Here is a 20,671-nt window from a genome sequence, read left to right as displayed (position 1 = left end):
ACTATATATGTATATTAGTAAGCAATAGCACTTCCCACATCTAAGGGCATACACATACTTATTCTCCAAATCCAAGACAACGGATTTTCTTCGCGTCTCAATTCTTCCTCTTCTCCTTCTTTTATTAATCACTCCTTTGTCTTCATCTTTGTCTCTGAGTGACACAACTAACATAGTCACAAAAGAATCACTCGACCGAATCTGCTCACAACCGACAATTTACCACCATTTCTGCATCATTTGGCTTACCAATGATCCAATAACGTTCACCATCAGATTCAAGGGTCTTCTCGAATTGGTCATCCAAAAGACGCAATTGTTTGGTTATAAGAACATAGCGATGATAAAAGACTTAGTAAAAACCACGACCGATCCGAAGCTCAAGATATCGTATGGGTGGTGCGTTACATATTATGAGTTAGCCATTAAATCGATCGAGGACGCTATACGGTTTGCTAGCTCGAATGAGTACGAGTTAACATCTCAGGCGGCTATGAGAGCCTTTAGTAGTATAACTACGTGTGAAGCTGACCTTGCAGGACGTAATAATGTGCCGTCTGATGTTACACTACGCAATATGCGGTTTAAAAGAATGTGTAATATTGGTACAGTTTTCTCTGATGTTTACAGGTTCTGATTCTTTGTGTTTTTATTTTTCACCTCCAAGAAGACAAAAGACTATTAAGCGAATAAATTCATAGTTAAACTTAAATTATTGTGTCTTGCAACTTCGGTAAGACATTCATATCTCGGTACTTTAAAATTGTTCTACAATAAACCCTTTTAGCACCAAAAATAAGAGAATTCGGGAAAGTAAAGAAGAATACTAATTAGATAACCATCTCGCTGCTAAAAATACAAAAGTTATGTTGACTATCTATCCTTTTAAAACATCAACATGTCTTTTTTTATATAACAATGGACCTGTCATAAAATCTAGGTAACAATGCATCTAACACTGGTTTACTTCGTAGTTAACCAATCTGTTATCGATAAGATGACTTTATTTTGTTGATGGACAAAAATGTTGTTTAAACCATCAATTTTCAAATTAACACCATTAAAACCATAAACTTTCCCGAAAACCATTTAAAACGTCAAGTAATCTTAACTATCATTTTAAAACATCAAATGTCGTATACTCGTATTAAACGGCATTTTTTCCAATTAACAAAACGACATCATTTTATTGATATCATATTAGTTAACGACGTAGAAAACGGATGTTAGTTGCTTCGTTAGAAAATTTTAGGACATGTCTATTTGGCTCGTCAACAACATTTGATATTAAGTTCATGGTTTAAACGACTTTTTTTTTTTGGAAATTCTATGAGAATTTTTGTTTGTTTGTTTCAAAGATGGAAATGAACTACAGCAAAACCTATATAAATTAATATTCTTAAAATGAATAAAGAATATAAATTAATAAATTTTCCTTGTCCCGAGTGGGAATAATGTAAAAAATAATAAAATTCGATAAGATAATAAAATAATATTTTTTTTTTGAAATTCTCATGTAAAATATGGTCCCAATAATCTAAGAAATTAATAATTATGTAAATTTACACATATACATATATATAATAATGTATGCTACTCCTAAAATACATATCTATAAAACAATTTTTATGTTGTATTTTTAAACAATAATGATATAAAATATTGCATAACAGTCATAAAAATAAGTAAGTTTTTAAAAAAAAAAATCAATTTCTAGATATGCATGATGTACATTTTGATAGTTTGATAGACTATTAAAATACGACAATTAATATTATTATTCATAAATTCGAATGTATGTATGTCATTTGTATAAGTAAATTTTCTATAGTACTTGTAATTTATTATCAATAATTTTTAAAAAATATTACAAATTGAATTCCAAAACCATAAAATTTACAACATTTGAAAGTCTAGTCTTATATTTATAAAATGATCTCAATTCATAACTTTTTAAAAACAAAAAAAAAATAAAGTATATCTATAAATTAGTAATTCATTATAAAGTAATAAATATCACTATAAATTAATAAAATGGCATGGTCCCAACATTATTAATTTATAGAGGTTTTACTAGCAAGTAACAAGCTAGATATTGTTTTGATTGATTCATTATTATCAATTAAAAAATGGTGGATTAAATACTATTTTGAATTTAGCTGAAGAAAAATTTCATAGATTTAACTTATGACCGGTGATTTATTAAATGTTGTTTACACGTAAATATAACATGTTACAATCTATATTATGTTTAACATAAGTTAAAAACTTAATTCTCTATCATAAATATAACACGTAAATAAAATGCTATTTGACACCAAAATAACACTCTTGTGAGTTGTGACCGGTCATTTATTAAATGCTGTTTAAATATAGAAATGGTGATTCAAATTAATGATATAGCATTCAAATTAATAATACAATTAATTATAATGGCATTGTGTGTAAATAAGTTTGAACTCCAAGCCTTCTTCCAAAGAAATGTTGTGAAAATAATAATATAGATATTGAATATCTATCCTTTTAAAACATCAATATTATCGACGAAACCAAAATGGATATGTCATAAAATCTTATAACAATGCATCTAACACTCGTTTACTTCATCGTTAACCAATCCGTTATGGATAAGATGAGGGTTTAAGATATTGTTGGAATTTAAAATCCTTCAAAATTTGAGGGTTTGAGGGATTGTTGGAGTATGGTTCAAACGACATTTTTTTTTAAAATCCTATGAGAATTTTTGTTTGTTTGTTTCAAATATGGAAATGAACTATCAACCTAGATACTTTTTGACTGGTTCATTATTATCAATTGAAAAATGATGGATTGAATACCATTTTGAATTTAGTTGAAGAAGAATTTCATAGATTTATAAAGATATCTTAGATTTCATATCCAATAAGGGTGGATTTTCTATATTAATGTCTTCCCAAATTAATTTGAGGCAACAATTGACTAGAATAAACATATTTGGTTCACAATTCATTAGCCTTAACACACCAAAGATAAAGCTTGCCATATATATAGGAGCTACAGTTTTACCACATTTGTCATCCAAAAAAGCTAAGCAATATATGCACTTCCAACATATATCCACATCCAAGAAAATGCCTTCTCCTGGCCTCAAAAGAAGCGTACTTTCCGTTCTTCCTCTTCTTCTTCTTTTATCAATCACTCCTTTGTCTTCTTTTTTTTCTCCAAGTGACAAAGTCACAAAAGAATTACTTAACGAACTCTGGATTTGGTCATGCGAAGGTTTATTTGGGCTACAATGACCTAATGATGATGAAAGGCTTAGCAAGAACCACGACTGATTCGAAGCTCAAAAACTCGTATGGGTCTTGTATAACATATTATGAGTCAGCCGTTAAATTGAACGCGGAAGCTATAGGGTTTGTTAGCTCTAAGAACTACTTGTTAACATCTCAGTCGGCTGCCAAAGCCTTTGTTATTATAGCTGTGTGTGAAGCTGTTCTTACTGGACGTAAAAATGTGCCGGCTTATGTTCCAGAACGCAATATAGTGTATAACAGAATGTGTAACATTGGTAGAGTTTTCTCAGACGTTTTGAGGTCGTGATTATGTGTGTAACTTTCACCTGCAAGAAGGGAAATGAATAAATTCATATTAAATTACTGTGTCTTGCATCTTCGCTATGGCTGTCAAATCTCGTTACTTCTGGTGTAAATTTGTGTCAATCATATATACATATCCATATAACTTTTAAAATTGTCCTACAATATATCCTACAATATAGACCTTTTTAGCACCAAAAATAAGAGAACTCGGGAAAGTAAAGTAAAGTAAGAAGAATACTATGAAGATGTATTGAGGTTGTTACTGATTTATAGACTCAACAAAATAAGATCAAGAAGCTGTGAACAAGACTGATGCATATACATGGACAGCTACAAACGACGAGTAACGTTGAACACATGTACAGACACAGACGCAATGATTCTTTAGCCAGAGAATCAGAGAACACTAGCTCTGCCAAGACAGGTCAATGTGAAGTCACATGGAATGAAGTGGCGTGATGAACCTTGAGTCTTATTGAGAAGATCCAAGAAGTCAGAGCTCAACCAATCATGTTTTAAGATCATGAGAACAAGCCTTTCATAAGCAGCAAAGTAAACCTGAAAACGCAACAGAGCAGAAGAAGGTATCAGCTCCATCATACAACATAAAAATATGTTTAGCAGTTGAGTAAACTTGAGGCAATATAGAGCAGAAAACAAAGCAGCATCATGAAGAGGTTGTGTAGTGAAACAGAGCGGAAAAGCTTCAAGTTGCAGCAAACAGTGAAGTGGCTGTGTGAGAGAAGCATGCTTGTGTCAGGTGCGACAGGAACAAAAGGCATGGGTCAAGTTGAAAAATAGAGAACAAGCTTTTAACCAAAAGACAATAGGAAGAAGCTTGTGGAACCTAGGGTTTGTGGAGAACTCTAAGAGGTATAGAAGGAAGAGGTGGTAACAAGAAGAAGATTAAGCACCTTGGACCTAAAATTGAGAGAAGCATACATAGTTGTGTTTGGTGTTGTCTCACCAGCAAGATAGAGAATCTGTCGGTGGTTTTTGTAGAGGTTCACACTCGTCCGAAAACACAAAGAGTGGTGGTTCCTTTAGTTAATGTAGATTAGAGTGGTAGACACAAGTGTGTGCTAGATACTGGAAGTGGCAAATGTGATTTTTGTGTTCTAACTCTAGTGAATGATCCTGGAAGTGACCCCTAGGATGTAGGTTATCCAAACCGTTAACAAATATCTTGTGTCGTCTCTTCTTTATGCTCTCATCTCTCTGTTAAGCGTCGCAAATACATATATGTCCTACAAGTCTGTAGATCTAGCATGCATCTCATTACTTCATACTAATCAGATAACTATCTCTGCACTAATGCTAAGAATAGCAAAGTTTTTCTCTCTCTTAGATTAGGACTTGTGGTCTAACTAAGAATCAGAACACGAGATTCTATAATTAGTTCTAGTGGAAACAATCGATCGCAAGCATCTACAAATATGTATCATCAGACGTAGCAAGGCCATCTACCAACGAGCATAAAAAAAGAAAGAAGCAAAGATGTCAACATATCTGATGAACAGAGTTTTAGTGTCTTTTCTGATGTTTTTTGTAATGATTGGTTCCTTGAACGCACAAGTGGCAGACATAAAAGCAATCTGCGGGAAAGCGAAAAACCATTCTGTTCGAGCTACATGAAATCCAACCCGAAGACATCAGGTGCTGATCTTCCAACACTTGCAAAAATCACATTTGGTTCTGCACAAACAAGTGCATCTGAAGCTTTCAATAGAATCCAATCTCTAGCCAAGACAGCAACCAACCCAACTTTCAAGAAAGCATACACCTCGTGCGTACAACATTATAAGAGTGCAATCAGCAGTCTCAATGAGGCTAAGAAGAGCCTGGCGTCAGGGGATGGTGCAGGGTTGAACATCAAGGTATCAGCAGCTATGGAAGGGCCTACAACATGCCAAGAAGACATGGAAAATTTCAAAGTTGACCCTTCTTCAGCTATAAAGAACAGTGGTGATTTTCAGAACATTTGTGGCATTGTTCTTGTCATCTCGAACATGATGTGAAAAAAGGGCTTGAATTCAATCTCCCTTCATACTCTTTAGACGATTACATCACACAGTTACAATACGTACACTGATATCTACACAGAATATTAAGAACCTGGTTTCTTAGCATCTTGTATTTGCATAGGCCTCACTTCTCTTGATAGAAGAAATTAAGAGACAACAACTATCGTATTAGACTAATAACAAAGAAGAGAAAAATATCTGAAAATCAAACTCATGATCGTTTTACACATCAAGTCAACAACATAGGGAAAGATGAGAACAATGCGATTATATTTTATTCAACAAGATTTTTTTAACAGTTTTATTATCAATTGAATAATAATAGCTGATTGAATACCATTTTGAATTAAAGAATATTAAAGAAGAATTTCATATATTTTTAAGGATATTAAAGAACTTCACATCCAGTAAGGGTGGAATTTTTGAAGGAAAGATTAATGTCTACCCAAATTAATTTCCTAATTAGCCCTCAAAATACGTTCGTTCACACATTAATTTGGGTCAACAATTGACTAGAATAAAAAGATTCCGGAAACATTTCATTAAACACACACATAGACATAGGAGTTACACTTCTCACTTTTGTCATAAAAAAAAACTATAGATTAGTAAGCAATAGCACTTCCCTCATCTAAGTATAATGGGATTCTCCAAATCCAAGAGAATGGCTTTTCCTTGCGTCTCAATTCTTCCTCTTCTCCTTCTTTTGTAATCACTCACAAAAGAATTACTTAACGAACTCTGCTCACAACCGACTATTTACAAGCACTTCTGCATCACTTGGCTTACCGATGATCCAATGACGTTTCGGCAGCGACAGCGACGTGAACGGTCTTCTTACTTATGTCATCCAAACGACGATATTGTTTGGCTATAAGAACCAACGAATGATGTTAGGCTTATCAAGAACCACAACTGATCCGACGCTCAAGATCCCGTATGGGTCTTGCTTAACATATTATGACTTAGCCATTAAATCGATGGAGGACGCTTTAGATTTTGCTATCTCTAACAAGTACTCGTTATCATCTCAGGAGGCTGTGAAAGCCTTTCTTAGTATAACTACGTGTGAAGCTATTCTTGCAGGACGTAAAAATGTGACGTATGATGTTGGTAGAGAATGTGCGGATTAAAAGAATGTGTAATATTGGTAGAGTTTTCTCTGACGTTTTGAGGTTCTAATTCTTTGTGTATCTTTCACCTGCAAGACGGAAATGAATACATTCATAGTTAAATTACTTTGTCTTGCATCTTCGCTAAGGCTGTCATATCTCGTTACTTCTGGTGTAAATTTGACAATCATATATACATATCCATAGAACCTTTAAAATTGTCCTATAATAAACCTTTTTAGCACAAAAGATAAGAGAATTCGGGAAAGTAAAGTAAGAAGAATACTAATATTCCTCACCTCTCTTGATAGAAGAAATTAAGAGACAACAACTATAGTATTAGACTAATAACAAAGACGAGAAAAATATCTGAAAATCAAACTCATGATGTTTTACACATCAAGTCAACAACATAGGAAAAGATGTGAACAATGCAGGCAAACCCAAATATGTTTATGAAAGGATAATTGAAAAGGAATATATTTTATTCAACAAGATTTTTTTTTTTACTGTTTCATTATCATTTGAATTAGCTAAAGAAGAATTTCACATCCAGTAAGGGTGAATTTTTTTGAAGGAAAGATTAATGTCTACCCAAATTAAAATCCTAATTAGCCTTCAAAAATTACGCTCGTTCACACATTAATTTGAGTCAACAATTGACTAGAATAAACAGATTCCGGTCACATTTTATTAAACACACACATAGGAGTTACACTTGTCACTTTTGTCATAAAAAAAAAAAACTATATATATTATTATTAGTAAGCAATAGCACTTCCCACATCTAAGTATAATGGGATTCTTCAAATCCAAGACAATGGCTTTTCCTTGCGTCTCAATTCTTCCTCTTCTCCTTGTTTTATTAATCACTCCTTTGTCTTCATCTTTTGTCTCCGAGTGAAAGAGTCACATTTCAATTACTCAACCAACTCTGCTCAACACCGACAATTCGCAAGCACTTCTGCATCACTTGGCTTACCGATGATCCAATGACGTTCCGCAGCGACGTGAACGGTCTTCTCAGTTTGGTCTTTCAAAAGACGTTATCGTTTGGCTATAAGAACCAACGAATGATGTTAGCCTTAGCAAGAACCACGACTGATCCGACGCTCAAGTTCCCGTATAATTCTTGCTTAAATTATTATGACTTGGCCACTAAATCGATCAACGAAGCTATAGAGTTTTCTATCTCCAAGGAGTACGAGTTAGCATCTCAGGTGGCTGCGAGAGCCTTTCTTAGTGTAACTTCGTGTGAAGCTATTCTTGAAGGACGTAAAAATGTGCCGGCTTATGTTCCATTACGCAATATGCGGTTTAAAAGAACGTTACACATTGCTAGAGTTTTCTCTGACGTTTTGAGGTCCTGATTCTTTGTAGAGTTTTCTCTGTCGTTTTTCACCTGCAAGATGGGAAGGAATAAATTTATAGTTAAATTACTGTGTCTACTGTCATACTCATATCTCGTTACCTCTGGTGTAAATTTGTGACAATCATATATTCATATCCATAGAACCTTTAAAGTTGTCCTACAATAAACCTTTTTAGCACCAAAGATAAGAGAATTTGGTAAAGTATAGAAAATAATACTAATCAGATAACTATCTAATGCTGAGAATAGCGAAGCTTTTCTCTCTTTTAGAATAGGGACTTGTGGTCTAACTAAAGAATCAGAGACCCATTCCACGAGTTTCCAACACTTGCAATGATCACGTTTGTTTGGTTCTGCACAAACAAATGCATCAGAAGCTTTCAATAGAATTCAATCTCCCTTCATACTCTTTATACACTACATCAAGAACCTGGTTTCTTCGCATCTTGTTTTTTTTTACATAGGTAAATTAACAGGCAACAACTGGTAAGTATTAGACTTATATAGCAAAGAAGAGAAAAATATCTGAAACCAAACTCTCTTCATTATCCAGTAAAAAAAACTCAAGATCGTTTTACACATCAAGTCAACACCATAGGAAAAGATGAGAACAATGAAGGGCAAACCAAAAAGGTCATAACTGAAAAGGAAGATACTTTATTGAACAAGATCACAAGATGAGAGAATTGGCTGCAGCAACGTAATTAGAGAGACACAGAGGTAGGTTTGTAGTCTATAACCAAAACTTTATCCAAGCTGCCTAGGAACATGGTGGCGAATTCAACGTGAACGGGATGAGCAACGTACTCAGCAACAGCTTCTTTGCTCTCAAATGTGGATTCAAATATGTGAGTGTAACCTTGGTGGAGATTCTCAATGCTCACATCTTCTCCCCTAAAATTTATACATATCATCATCTCTCAGGTTTTAAGTGCAAAGCCACCCAGAAATCAGTAAAAAAAAAAAGACAAGAGAGCAAATTTGGATCTCGATTTGCGAAACGCTAAGAAGCATGATTCAGATCTAAATAGTTCGATCAGGAATATGATTACAAAACACACAAAAGGATCGGAGAACAAACCAGTGGAAAGCTTTCATAGGTTCGATGAGATTGACGAGGTTGGCGTAACCTTTGATGAGTTCTTCGATTTTCTCAGGGCTTACCCCATCTTTGAATTTCGCAAGCAGTACGTGCTTCACAGTTCCCTTATTAGCTTCCTCCATTTCTGTCTCTGATATGATATTTTCCACTTCTTCTCTCTTCTCTCGACTGTGGTGGAGTTTGACTATAATCTATAAATGGACGGTCAGGATCTTTTACAACGTGCAAGGTGCAAATACATACGTTCGTCGTCGCATTGTTTTTGGTTAAGCTGACATCTCAATAAAACATAACATCACTGGTAGCTTTTTAACTTATAAACAGTTAGGTTTACTTGGTTGGTTTATGGTGAAAGCGATAACTACACTTTACCAGTATACCATTTATATACACTTTAATCTTTACAAGTCGATCTCACTTAATACTGCATCTTTGTTTTCCTTAGAGAGGAGAGGACTAGATGACGTTTTAATCTACTAATCATGACGACCAAAAAAAAAAAAAAGAGGGTTAAAACTCTACAAGACGTGGTACGATGCAAATAATTTACAAATTTTATCATGTAACATGCAAATAAGCAAATAATTTACAGCATTTTTTTAGTTCCACTCTAACGCACTAAAAGACCAGTCTTATTTTAACGCTTATTTTTATATCTATTCCCCATCATCATCTGTCACTGAATTTTTAACTCTCAGGCACCTCCGAATAAGAAGACTTCCCAGTAATCACTTCTTTTAGTTCTCACATTTTTTTTAAAGAAGAGCTGAGCTGCAAATGAATCCCGTTAGTTAATAATATCCAGTACACGTTCCCCTCTACATCCGTCTCTTAGATTCCTTCAGAGCCAACACATTCTTCAGCCTCCACATCAGCCTAACAGGGTTACGATTTTGGACCATAACAGGGAACGCTAGAAAATTAAAACAAAAGGGTGAAGCCTGCTCGATTTGGGGCCATGATAGTCTTGTCTTTAAGGCAGGAAGCGCTATTCAGCTCAGATCAAAACCCGCTTCTGCGCTTATGGCGTACATCAACTTGGTCTCTAGTAGCTCTTTGCTGCATCATTGACAAAAAAGACATGTTTAACTACAGCACCAAGTGCAAGAAAATGTACTTTGGCAACAAATGATTTCTGTTTACTGAGCAAAAACCAAAAAGAGATTTGTAACTTCACAAGAGGACAAACCTTTGATAAGGCGGAAGCTTAAGAAGGTTCATACAAGTGGCTGCTGTCGGTAGTCTATCAACTGATTCGTTACTCGCACTACCAGCAGCCCTGAAACAATTTCCAAACGAGGATGGATCTTTTATAATTATGTTACCTGTCCAAATCCCACAAAAGTCAAACACGTTTGTTAATCTGTGTAATTTACCTTTGTATGCAGAATGCAGGTTCCAAGTATTTGAAACCGAGCAGTGGTCCTCGTGAACAGCCCGTCACAAACCTGAAATTGAAGATGATACATATACCTCTTAGTTCCATTAACGAAAACAAATAGACTATAGTAATCATTGGGTACAAAGACTGTAGTAACTGCGAAATTTGACCTACTTTAAGAATTTCTTCTGGTTTTCAGTTGAGAAGCTTTTCATAACTTCCCAGAACATATCGATCACATAATGTCCCTGTCAAGAATATAGCGACGTAATTATACAACAATGTTTCAAAAGTATCTCTACGCTAATTCACAATGGCATTTTGGCTGACAGCGAAGAACCACTCACCGCGTGGTAGCCTCCAGCATAATTAGTGTTGTTTCGCAAGTCGTCAATATCCAAACTATCAACTGAACCAGATATGAGAACCTGCAACCAAAGCCCACAAATGAACTTTTCCATCGTTCATGCTCCTTGATGGAACAACTAACAAAGCAAGTACAATAATCCATCGGCACCTGAAGTTCATGCTCATTGAACATGTCGATCCATTCTTTTGGAATGAGTTGCTGAAACCCCCTCAGGAAATGAGAACTCTGCTGGCGTATCTGCATCCGAAAAATGGGATGATATAAAAAGCTGTTGATTTTATAAGGTGGCCTCAAGTATGCTAAGATAAATGAGAGGTAAGTGGTTCCTAAGTACCTGATAATTTAACCGATGATTGGAAACCAGATGAATGAAAGTTATAACATTCTCATTTGTCACTCGCATGTCATTCCCCCCTGGAAGTAACTCTTCCTCTGTCCTCTCACCATATTCATTATTCAAAATAACAAAGTAAAGCTCCAACTCTGAGATATCACCCTTAAAACGCTGCAAATATCATAATGTAATTGAAGACTTATAAAGTGGACAAAGCTAAAAAGAAAAGAAAAAGAGACAAAATTCTTGTAGGTAAACAATCAAATTCAGTTTCAATGAAAAAAAAACAGAATTCAGCATTTTCGCACATCTATGCTAACAGCTAACTCCCAGTTCCACAAAGCAACAAGAAAATAGATCGTTCAGTAAAACTCACCTTCAGGAATATAAGGTGCCTATACAACTCAGGATCCAGAGAAGGCAAATCGTTCAAATAGTTGTACCTAGCCAAAGAACGATATAAGTTTCACAACATGTTCACAAAGTTATGCGAGCTGAATAAACTAATAACATGACAGGAAGCTGAAGTTGGAAATTTACGTACTTTTGTTTCAATTTGCTGAGGAAAAACGTTGCAAATGGTATATCAACTAGAATCCCTTCAAACATAGCCTGCAACAAGATAGCGGGAAGAAAAATTATGAGTCTTATCCTTACAGATGTAAATCAACTTCAATGAAGACAAAACGCCAAGTTCAACAAATTTCTATGAAAACATGCAAGACAATTATACCCCTAAATCTATTTTCATGGAAACATGGCAAGTAGAACCAGTAATGTATGCAAGTATGATGGATTACTTCTGTCCTACATATATAAGTTTTAAGGAAGAGAAAGCGGTTAGAGTTCAGCATCAAGGCCACCAATCAAATACCATACTTTTGCGAGAAGACTGCCGAGAAAATGAAAGAACTGGAGGTGCTGTTCATGTATCATTCCTGATCCAGGATTAGGATATAGCATGTGATCAGAGGTCTCCTGAAAGAAAGCATGCACAAGATTCAGTTAAAGAAAGACAGACTACATGCAAACATGATGGAGTGTGGTAAACTGTGAATCCACAAAAAAATTGAGTGAGTAAAACTAGACATACGACCTTAAACAACCCGTATTGCACATCAAAAGCTGCTCGGGTAATTTTTTCCATGAAGTCTTTGAAAATGCCACCACCATCAATACCAGCTTCCTCAACGCCGAGTTCATTGACAAATGTCACACGAATCTACAGGCAGTAGTTATTTGCATCATATGTATCGCAAAAATAAAACAAATTAGAGACACAGGAACGAAAATATGGATACGTCGAACCAAAGAATTGCTAGAAGACAGATATCAGGTAAGAGTACTTACCGACCCCCGAAGATCATCCTCTGACAATTGACTCATCTGATTGTAAGCATCTTCCAAGATATGATCTCTTCGTATTCTGAACCGATTTCGAGAAAAAATTCCTGGAGATCCATGACTCTGCCTCGCTGTTGCTAATTGTGTCTACAAATGATGGCCAGCAAGTAAATGCAGCCGCAGCAAAGTAAACAGTGAGCAAGTACATACAGTATAATCCCCCATTGACCCAGATTACTCATGCAAGTTATGTTAATTAGCTCTTCTAGGTTCCTAAAAACCGTACAAAAGATAATCATTCATCAGATATACATATCCTAACAGCCACTCACTGTGAATATTTTGACTCTGCTTGTAAACGGAATCAAGAAAGGAGCTTGCATCAGTATGTAGTTGGCTCTCGTACCTTCAATTATGGCCTGGAGAAAGAAAACAATATCAGCAATGATGGAGGAAAATTATTACCAAATCAGTAAATATGATAACCAACTTTCAGTGTTGGCATGTCACAAACATTAAACGAAAATGCAGTGTAGTAGTCACCTGAGAGATGAAATATTCATTGACAGTGTCAGCTTGGAAGTCACTCGAGGAAGTGAATTGTTGCCGGTTGTTCCAATCTTGCAACTACGGAAAATTTCATCAACAAGGATAATAAAATGAATAAATGATCTTTACCTAGTCAGCTAGTCTTGCTGACTTACAGTCAAAATAGCCATAATTGGTCAAGGAGTGTTAACTTCGTTTCAGAACATACCTGTGAAAGCAACTCAGAGACAACAACCCCAACCCTGTTCTGAATCAACTCAACAGGGTTCTTATTCGAGAGGTCGTTGGAGACAGATTTCCCAGTGTTAGGTTGCGCAAAGGGATTCACCCATAGTAACTGCCATAAAGCCTGGAAAAAAAAAAGCGAACATACACAAAATATTTAGAAAAGTACAAGCATGACACAAAATACTATTCTTTTGGTGAGTCCAAAAGAAACTGTTGTGTAAACATCAAGTTGAATGACCACTGCAACAAAAAAAACATCCATATGATAATACAAAGCCAATCTAGCTTATTATATTTCTGTAGCAGTCTAAGCCCCAGCTAATCGCGTCATTAATTACGTTGAGTCATCAATCATATATCCAAAACTCTTCACGTCGAAGTTGCAAAAATGCTTAATCAAAACACTTACCTGCTTAAGAATAATGATCAGCAACCTGATATCTTGTAGCGATAATGGCTTCTCTCGTTCATAGAACTCTTCATTGTCAACTATCATTAGCATATGCCTGATCATCAACGACAATGTTAAACCACTTTTTAAGTATTAAACCACCCTCACGAAACTAATATACCTATAGACATACGAGAGAGTGACATTTAACTCATACTCCAAAAAAAAGTGGCATTAAATCAAACAAAACTTACTTATAAACAGGACAAAAAACAACCAGAGGTAACAGCCAACCCGGAGCATCCCCTGGAAGGTAAGCTAGGAGTCTAGGCATGGATGACCACTTCTGCTTCTCATGGCATCGTTTCATATAATTCCACAACACAGCTACAAGCTCGGTTCTATAAGCCAAAATTGTCATGATCCGCTCAAGAGGGAGAGTGTTGAATGCTACATACAGAAAAGAACTGGCTGTGCCAATAGCTAATGCTTCTTTATCTTCGTCATATGACTGCGTACTAAGCGGAACTTGATGGAACAAAACATTTGTCTGCAGGGATGAAACTAATATTACTTAGTTTAAGATTAAAGAATCAATTGATCCAGAGGAGGCATAGCACTTGAATTAAAATAAAAATAAAAATCACAGAGGAGGGATAGCACTTAATGTACTTCCATATGACAGAGAGTAGGTACATACTAACTGCAGAAGAAAACGTGAGTCTATAGCATTGGTTATCTGCTGCTCCAAATCCCTATTCAAGACTACTTCTGGTACAGCGTCAATCAACATATCATCCTCATCAGGGGAACCTGTATCATGATAACAGTACAAGTCTCTTTCAGAATAAGATCAAATTGGTGAAGAAGTACTGCGAGCAGAATGGACAGGAAATCTTTAGGATAACAAACTGAAGCCATGTGCGAAGATAATATAGCAAGAAAAGAATGCTATACTCTGTCTGCTTTCTTTTTCTGATGATTTCACAGGAGGAAGCGTCTCCAATAAGAAAGTTGCAACTGATGCAATGTCAATTGCCTGGTCAATAGAAAGTAAGAAAAACAAAGGAACATTAGGATCAAACAGAACTGGGAGCAAATAGTATTGGTAAAGTTTTCAAACATTAATGAATGATTTTTCACAGCAAATGCAACCCTCTCAATCGTAAAAGCGATTGTATAGCAGCAAAGATAAAATAGATCAATTCTTTCCGCAACACTACCACACTACCACTTTACGTGGCGCTATCACCTGTAGCCAAACTCTGAACCTTCTTTACCCCATATATCAAGTAAATAGAAATACTAATAGAAAAATAATTGTCAATTCTCTAGATATATACATAAGCTGTTGAGTATTCAACATGAACACCTCAAGGTGAATCACTAACAATTAGGAAAAAAAAATCAAGTAATCATGCACTAAAGTACCAACCACAGTAGCTAACACATACACACACAAAGACAAAAAAATAAACTGCATTGGGAACCTACCAAGTCCAATGAACATTCAGGTAGTGACAACACCACATTTGCGGTGTCCAACGTATTACCAAGCAGGCAAGCATAACCAGGGAATTCCAGGCTTGTTTCACTTGGGAGAACACAAGTACCCTTTTGAATACAGAAAGCCATCTGGTGAATGTAGTGTTGACTTAGACTTGGGCTGGCAAAGACCTGGACAATGAGACTATGAGTTTACCAAAGTTTAAATAGATGCTCACGATGAAGATATTATTTAGCTCAGGGTCAAACACAAATTTATAAGAAACAAAAGCTATTATTCGCTTCAATGATATTACATATATTGTGATTAGCTAGCGTTTATCCGTGACTAAGAAACATGAGTTCAGGAACCAACCACTTTCAAGTTTGGGAAGAGCTGCCATATGAAAGGTATTGTAAGGATCATAGATGAGAAACTCCAACGTGGATCAACATCAGGGCAGCAACATGGCTCACGGCCAATATGTGGTACTATCAGTATCAATACTCTTTCTAGTGAAAGGATGCTGTCGGTCATAGTCTGACCACTTGGGCTTTCCTGCAACAAACCACGATTACTTCAGAAGGATAGGTTGCCAACTATAGAACAGCAATCCAATTTAATGCGCAGTAACTTAGAAGAACTAGGTCGTGGGTTATAATCATGGGGAACTGTTAAAAAATACCTTAGCCGTAGTGACCATTTCTCGGACCAGTTTGAATATGTTTCTCTTTTGTAGATAGCTAATTATTTTGCAAACCCAAGGCAGCTTAGGATCTAGCAACAACGTCATTGCCTCCATCAAGATAGCTGTTGAAATGCTAGCTTCTTCAGGAGTAACTAAGAGCTGATCCCTTAAAAGGTACCTGATAATTAAAATCAGAAGGAGGTAAAAATGAATTCAATAACAGAACTCAAAAGGCCAAGATAGCGACGATTGGTCAGCGATTGATACAAAAAGAGCTATACACTCTACAAAATGAGAGATGACAAAGATATGTACATATATATTACCTATTCTGGTGTATAGCCTCGATGCAGGTAAATGCAAGTTTCTTTACTCTAAAGTCCACCAAATTATGCTCAGCGGAATAGTCCAATCCAGAAAAAAGGCCGACAATGTCACCTGTCATATGATGAGAATTTGTAATATCATTAGGCAAGATCCCAGTCGTTTTTGGGAAGAAACTAGAGAAACGATTATCTGTCAAACGCGAAATAAGAATAATATTGTGTATGTGTGAGGATGTAAACAGCAAACGGGAGAGTTTAATTTGTGGTGAAAGGGACATTCCTCGCACAATGTTATAATTTTAATGCTCGTAAGATTAACATATTAAACAAGAGTACGCAGACATAAAAAACTGATTAAGCAAAATGAAAACAAAGAACATGATTCCCCTTACAACGGTTACCTAAGAAGGAAAAGCACTATGATCAAACTCTTGAATGAATTGATTAAAAAGTGTCAACAAAAGATGCATGCTAGATGTTGGAAATACCACTGCTGTGAACGAAATTGTTCATAAGCCGACAAGTCTCCACAAGTATCACAAAATCTCCCGAGTTTTGTGCCTTGATAAAAAATAGAAGCTGACGGAGGAAACTTGAACTTGGCTCAAAGCAATGTCTGTATGCAGAAAAGAAAATGTCAGAAAGGGTTACAATAGACATAATAGTAACCATTTAACCATATTGCGACCAAGAAACTGTAGCAAACATAATAGACCAAAGAAGAATACCTATCGACATTCTGGCACTTATTCCCATATGTTTCACAGAAATCATGCCGCACCTTTGCGCGCTCAATGGCCATAGATCTTCTACCTCGAAAGAATTTCTGTAGCCAAAAATTAGTCAGCACCTTGCCCATCAGAGAGGCATAAACGGTTCAAAAGAAATATTCCCTTAGCCACAACAATTGCGCGTGTCCACATAAGAGGGAACAGAAAAAAAAACAATTTTAAAGTGTTGCATTTGCAGCTCCAGCTAAAATTTTGTAATCGCAATGGTTAAATCCTAAATCCTACTACCCCTCAACAAAACCCACGAGACCTGTACAGCAGGGCACTGTAACAGGAGGCCAAAACCTTAACGAGGACAATGGAAATTCAAAAGCAGGAACCAGGAAAGGAAAATGTCGGTTCAATATCCAATCAAACCTCACAAAGCTATCAAAAGTACACACTACATAGCTCAAAGATTCTACCTTTCTTGCAAAATAACTCAGTATGTTTGTTCTACAACTACATTGCTTAGAAAACACACACACACAAAAAAAATCACCCAGTCCCAAAAAGAAAAGGCTTTTCAATAGGATCATAAATGTTCCTAACCTGAATTTTGAGGGCAGCAGAGTTCTGCTGCTTCTGTAACAACCGACGATTACGCTCCATTCTCGTCTGCTCGAGAAGCTTCCGAGTATCTCTCTCCTTGGTGCTCCGGCCACCTAAATCAACTCGCTTCCGAGTCGATGGATCGCCGGGGAAAAACATGTTCTTGAGCTAAAAACCTAGATTACCCAATACACAATTTCACCCCCCACGGAAACCCTAAGATTTCTCTTATTTCTTACTCAACGCTTCGATTGAAGGAGCCCAAAAGATGTTGATCGGGGTTAACCCTAAAACTTGAGATAACAGAACAAGAGAGATTGATTCTTCAAAGACGAAAACAAGATTACGAATTTGGATGATTCGCGTACAAAGGAGCTAAACAACAAATTTCACAGGAGCAGCAAGAAAGAAAGGAACCAAAACCAATTAAGAGAGAGGGATAGTAATTTTTCGCCAAGCCGACTCTAAAACGAAGGACGGAAACTTCGTGAGTGGTGAGTCTTAATACGACGACGTTTTCGAGTCTTTTAGAAGAAGAAGATTTAATAATTGGGTCGTGTCGTGTTACACGGGAAAACAAAAAGGTTTTGGCATATTTGTTTAGAGAAGAAAAAAATGGTGTCTTTTGGTTGGTTGATTTTTTTTTGCTGTGACATCATTGATTATGTGTTATGGTTTCTCTAGTTATAGTCTTTTATTAGACCCGAGTTCATCATCATGCTCATCATCGACACATGAGCGGAAAATGTCAAGACGGTTAGCTCCAAGGCGTAACGAGTAAGCAAATTTCTTGTAGTCGGCCCATGTGAACGTCCGGTAAAGCCGTGGCTGATCTGCCGCAGTGATGATTGCCGGAAGAGGGCCTATCTTTGCATGGACGGACGGACCGGCGAAGTACGCCGTCGATAGCCTGCTTGCATGTTCGGTAGTCACCGCTCTGTGTCGTACGCTTATGAATCTCCCGTTAGTCATTACCTAGACATGCATTCACAGCAAGCTTAGTAAAATCATATAGAATCTTACATGTTGAAAATTATTATGCTTGTTCGTGAATATGTATATAGGTTGGATTCGACAGAGAAAAAAATTGTACATAAAAAAGATATACGGTTCATTGGTAACACCCGGATATATAGAGGAAAGCTAATGTGTTTTCGGACGTGACCAAGTTATATACTTTTGGAGAAACAGTAACTTGTTGCATACTAAGTTTATCTTTAAAATTTATGTTTGGCGCATATATAACTTTTTTTTATTTTGGTCTACAAAATGAAAATTAAAAAATTATAGATGATGAACAGATTAATTAGTTTATAAAGTAACCAAGATGTTACATATACATAATCAATGTGTAAATGACTTTTAGGGACTGACCTGCAAAAGGTCACCTACGTTTACGCAAAAGGCTGAAGGGTCAGGGGAGACAGAGACCCACCTACCGTCAGGGAACGCCACCTGGAGCCCCCCTACTTCGTTGGATCTAAGAACTGTCAAGATCTGAGGGTCTGTGTGCTCCCCGAACCCAACTCTCGGTAATGACACGGACATATCAGAGAGCTTGGCTCCACTGAGGAATTGATCGGACGATGGGTAGTGATTAAGCCTAAGAACTGAGTCGCTATCAACGGCTCTGATTAGCTTGCTGAAGGTATGAGGTGGGAGCCCTAGTCCTTCAGCCGTGAGATCTAAGATCTCACACGCCAACTGCTTAACTGCTTCAACGTAACAAGTCACTGCCGAGCTGTCAAACAGACATGTCATACATCGCCAGTTGCTCATTATACGGAACGGATATTATGTAATATAAGAGAACATCGAAACATTCATATGTGTACTTTTAGAGTGAAATTAATGAAATACTAGGTTTGTTAGATTAGTGAAATTTAGAAAGCTTAACAGTTTAAGAAAGAAAAGAGCTTTAGATAATTTAAGAACCTCTAAGTCTTTCCATAAGTAAATATTTTAAATTGTTGATGTAAATTTGCATTATACACACTGTACACACAACATGCATTGTCTAAGTTAAAAAAAAAAAAAGTTACCCGTTCCCGCTGGAGTAGACAGACTGAGAAGCTGTACTTCTGAAATTTAATTTGCTGACTCAAATTTAATGTTTTCAATTTGTCAACGACTCAAAGTGAATTTATCCACCAACACAAACAAATATATATATATATATATATGAAGTTGGTTGAAAACACAATTCAAAGTACTTGTTAATTAGTCAATATTACATTTTAATTTTATGATAGGTTCACCTTAGCATTTTTCTGTTCTTATATAACAATTTAAAATTCACTTGTTCATAGACACACTATTAACATAAAAGTAAAAAACAATCAGACTCATATTACTTAACTTAACTATACATATACATGCATGCATGCAATTTTCGTATATATATACGGAAAGGTTCTCGCATTAAATACACAGGAAACTGCATTTTGACATTAACTTATGTATGCATTAGATTATATAACATACACTGATATACAGGTATACTGAACTCATGTTTTATGTTGTATATAATCTTAACTGGTTTTTTACATATTAACCAGATCTGTAAATTAAATACATTAGCCAAGTATAATGTAACGTACCCGAACTTGGTAGATTCGTTACCAAAGGATAACTGAGAAAGTACGAGAGGATTAGTGTGAAAGAGCAAATACTCGACCTCTCCAACATCACCCTTGAGCCCAATGTCCTTCAATCCATAACCGAAGACCGATTTCTTCTCGAGAACCGGTTTAGCGAAGAAGTTTATGGACTCTTGCTCCATCCGGGAGGTAACGTCCGGGTCAACGGCGTGGTTGACAACTTTGAAGAAGCCAATGGTCTCGCAAGCTTTGACTATCTGCATGGACACTCGTGACCTCTCCAAGGACATGTCTATCACGGGTATGTCTTGATCTACGGCCACGATTTTCTGGGACTCCTTCACCATTTTTGGAGAGACAGGAGGAGATATGGATAAGTTTAGAGAGATAAATTGTGCTAGATAGAGAGAGATGAGCTAACGCCTGTGTAAGCACACACATGCGGGAGATATGTATAAAGA

The 20,671-nt window shown here is 36.2% G+C and overlaps 4 protein-coding genes and 2 pseudogenes across 4 annotated transcripts in view; 3 read left to right on the top strand and 3 right to left on the bottom strand.

Moving 5' to 3' along the window:
* LOC104748253 (pectinesterase inhibitor 2-like) overlaps window positions 1–637 on the top strand; it is a 1,309-nt gene extending 672 nt beyond the window's left edge. Inside the window, exon 2 of the mRNA XM_019236691.1 lies at window positions 46–637. Within this exon, the coding sequence (XP_019092236.1) occupies window positions 46–637 (592 nt within the window). The remainder of the gene's footprint in view (window positions 1–45) is intronic.
* Window positions 5,079–5,599, top strand: LOC104746063 (annotated as a pseudogene).
* LOC109129323 lies at window positions 7,504–8,513 on the top strand (annotated as a pseudogene).
* Window positions 8,614–9,392, bottom strand: LOC104746062 (stress-response A/B barrel domain-containing protein HS1). Its single transcript, XM_010467446.2, has 2 exons — window positions 9,171–9,392; window positions 8,614–8,983 (listed from the first exon to the last, which is right to left on the bottom strand). Exons 1-2 carry the CDS (start codon window positions 9,311–9,313, stop codon window positions 8,794–8,796), a joined length of 333 nt encoding a protein of 110 aa, XP_010465748.1. The 5' UTR covers window positions 9,314–9,392; the 3' UTR covers window positions 8,614–8,793.
* Window positions 9,688–18,124, bottom strand: LOC104746060 (E3 ubiquitin-protein ligase UPL6). Its single transcript, XM_010467445.1, has 26 exons — window positions 17,611–18,124; window positions 17,017–17,114; window positions 16,777–16,904; window positions 16,289–16,400; window positions 15,960–16,140; window positions 15,650–15,832; window positions 15,283–15,465; window positions 14,746–14,827; window positions 14,489–14,601; window positions 14,043–14,338; window positions 13,807–13,903; window positions 13,378–13,518; window positions 13,164–13,247; window positions 12,953–13,039; window positions 12,627–12,767; window positions 12,373–12,498; window positions 12,156–12,254; window positions 11,821–11,888; window positions 11,653–11,719; window positions 11,277–11,447; window positions 11,090–11,179; window positions 10,920–11,000; window positions 10,747–10,820; window positions 10,568–10,639; window positions 10,381–10,470; window positions 9,688–10,250 (listed from the first exon to the last, which is right to left on the bottom strand). The coding sequence occupies exons 1-26, from the start codon at window positions 17,767–17,769 to the stop codon at window positions 10,184–10,186; spliced, it is 3,090 nt and encodes a 1,029-aa protein (XP_010465747.1). The 5' UTR covers window positions 17,770–18,124; the 3' UTR covers window positions 9,688–10,183.
* LOC104746059 (gibberellin 2-beta-dioxygenase 4-like) lies at window positions 18,240–20,629 on the bottom strand. Its single transcript, XM_019237002.1, has 3 exons — window positions 20,217–20,629; window positions 18,985–19,351; window positions 18,240–18,585 (listed from the first exon to the last, which is right to left on the bottom strand). Exons 1-3 carry the CDS (start codon window positions 20,555–20,557, stop codon window positions 18,295–18,297), a joined length of 999 nt encoding a protein of 332 aa, XP_019092547.1. The 5' UTR covers window positions 20,558–20,629; the 3' UTR covers window positions 18,240–18,294.

This window comes from Camelina sativa, chromosome 15, assembly GCF_000633955.1.
Source record: "Camelina sativa cultivar DH55 chromosome 15, Cs, whole genome shotgun sequence".
In the NCBI taxonomy this organism is placed as follows: Eukaryota; Viridiplantae; Streptophyta; class Magnoliopsida; order Brassicales; family Brassicaceae; genus Camelina; species Camelina sativa.
This window is presented reverse-complemented; position numbering and strand designations above follow the sequence as displayed.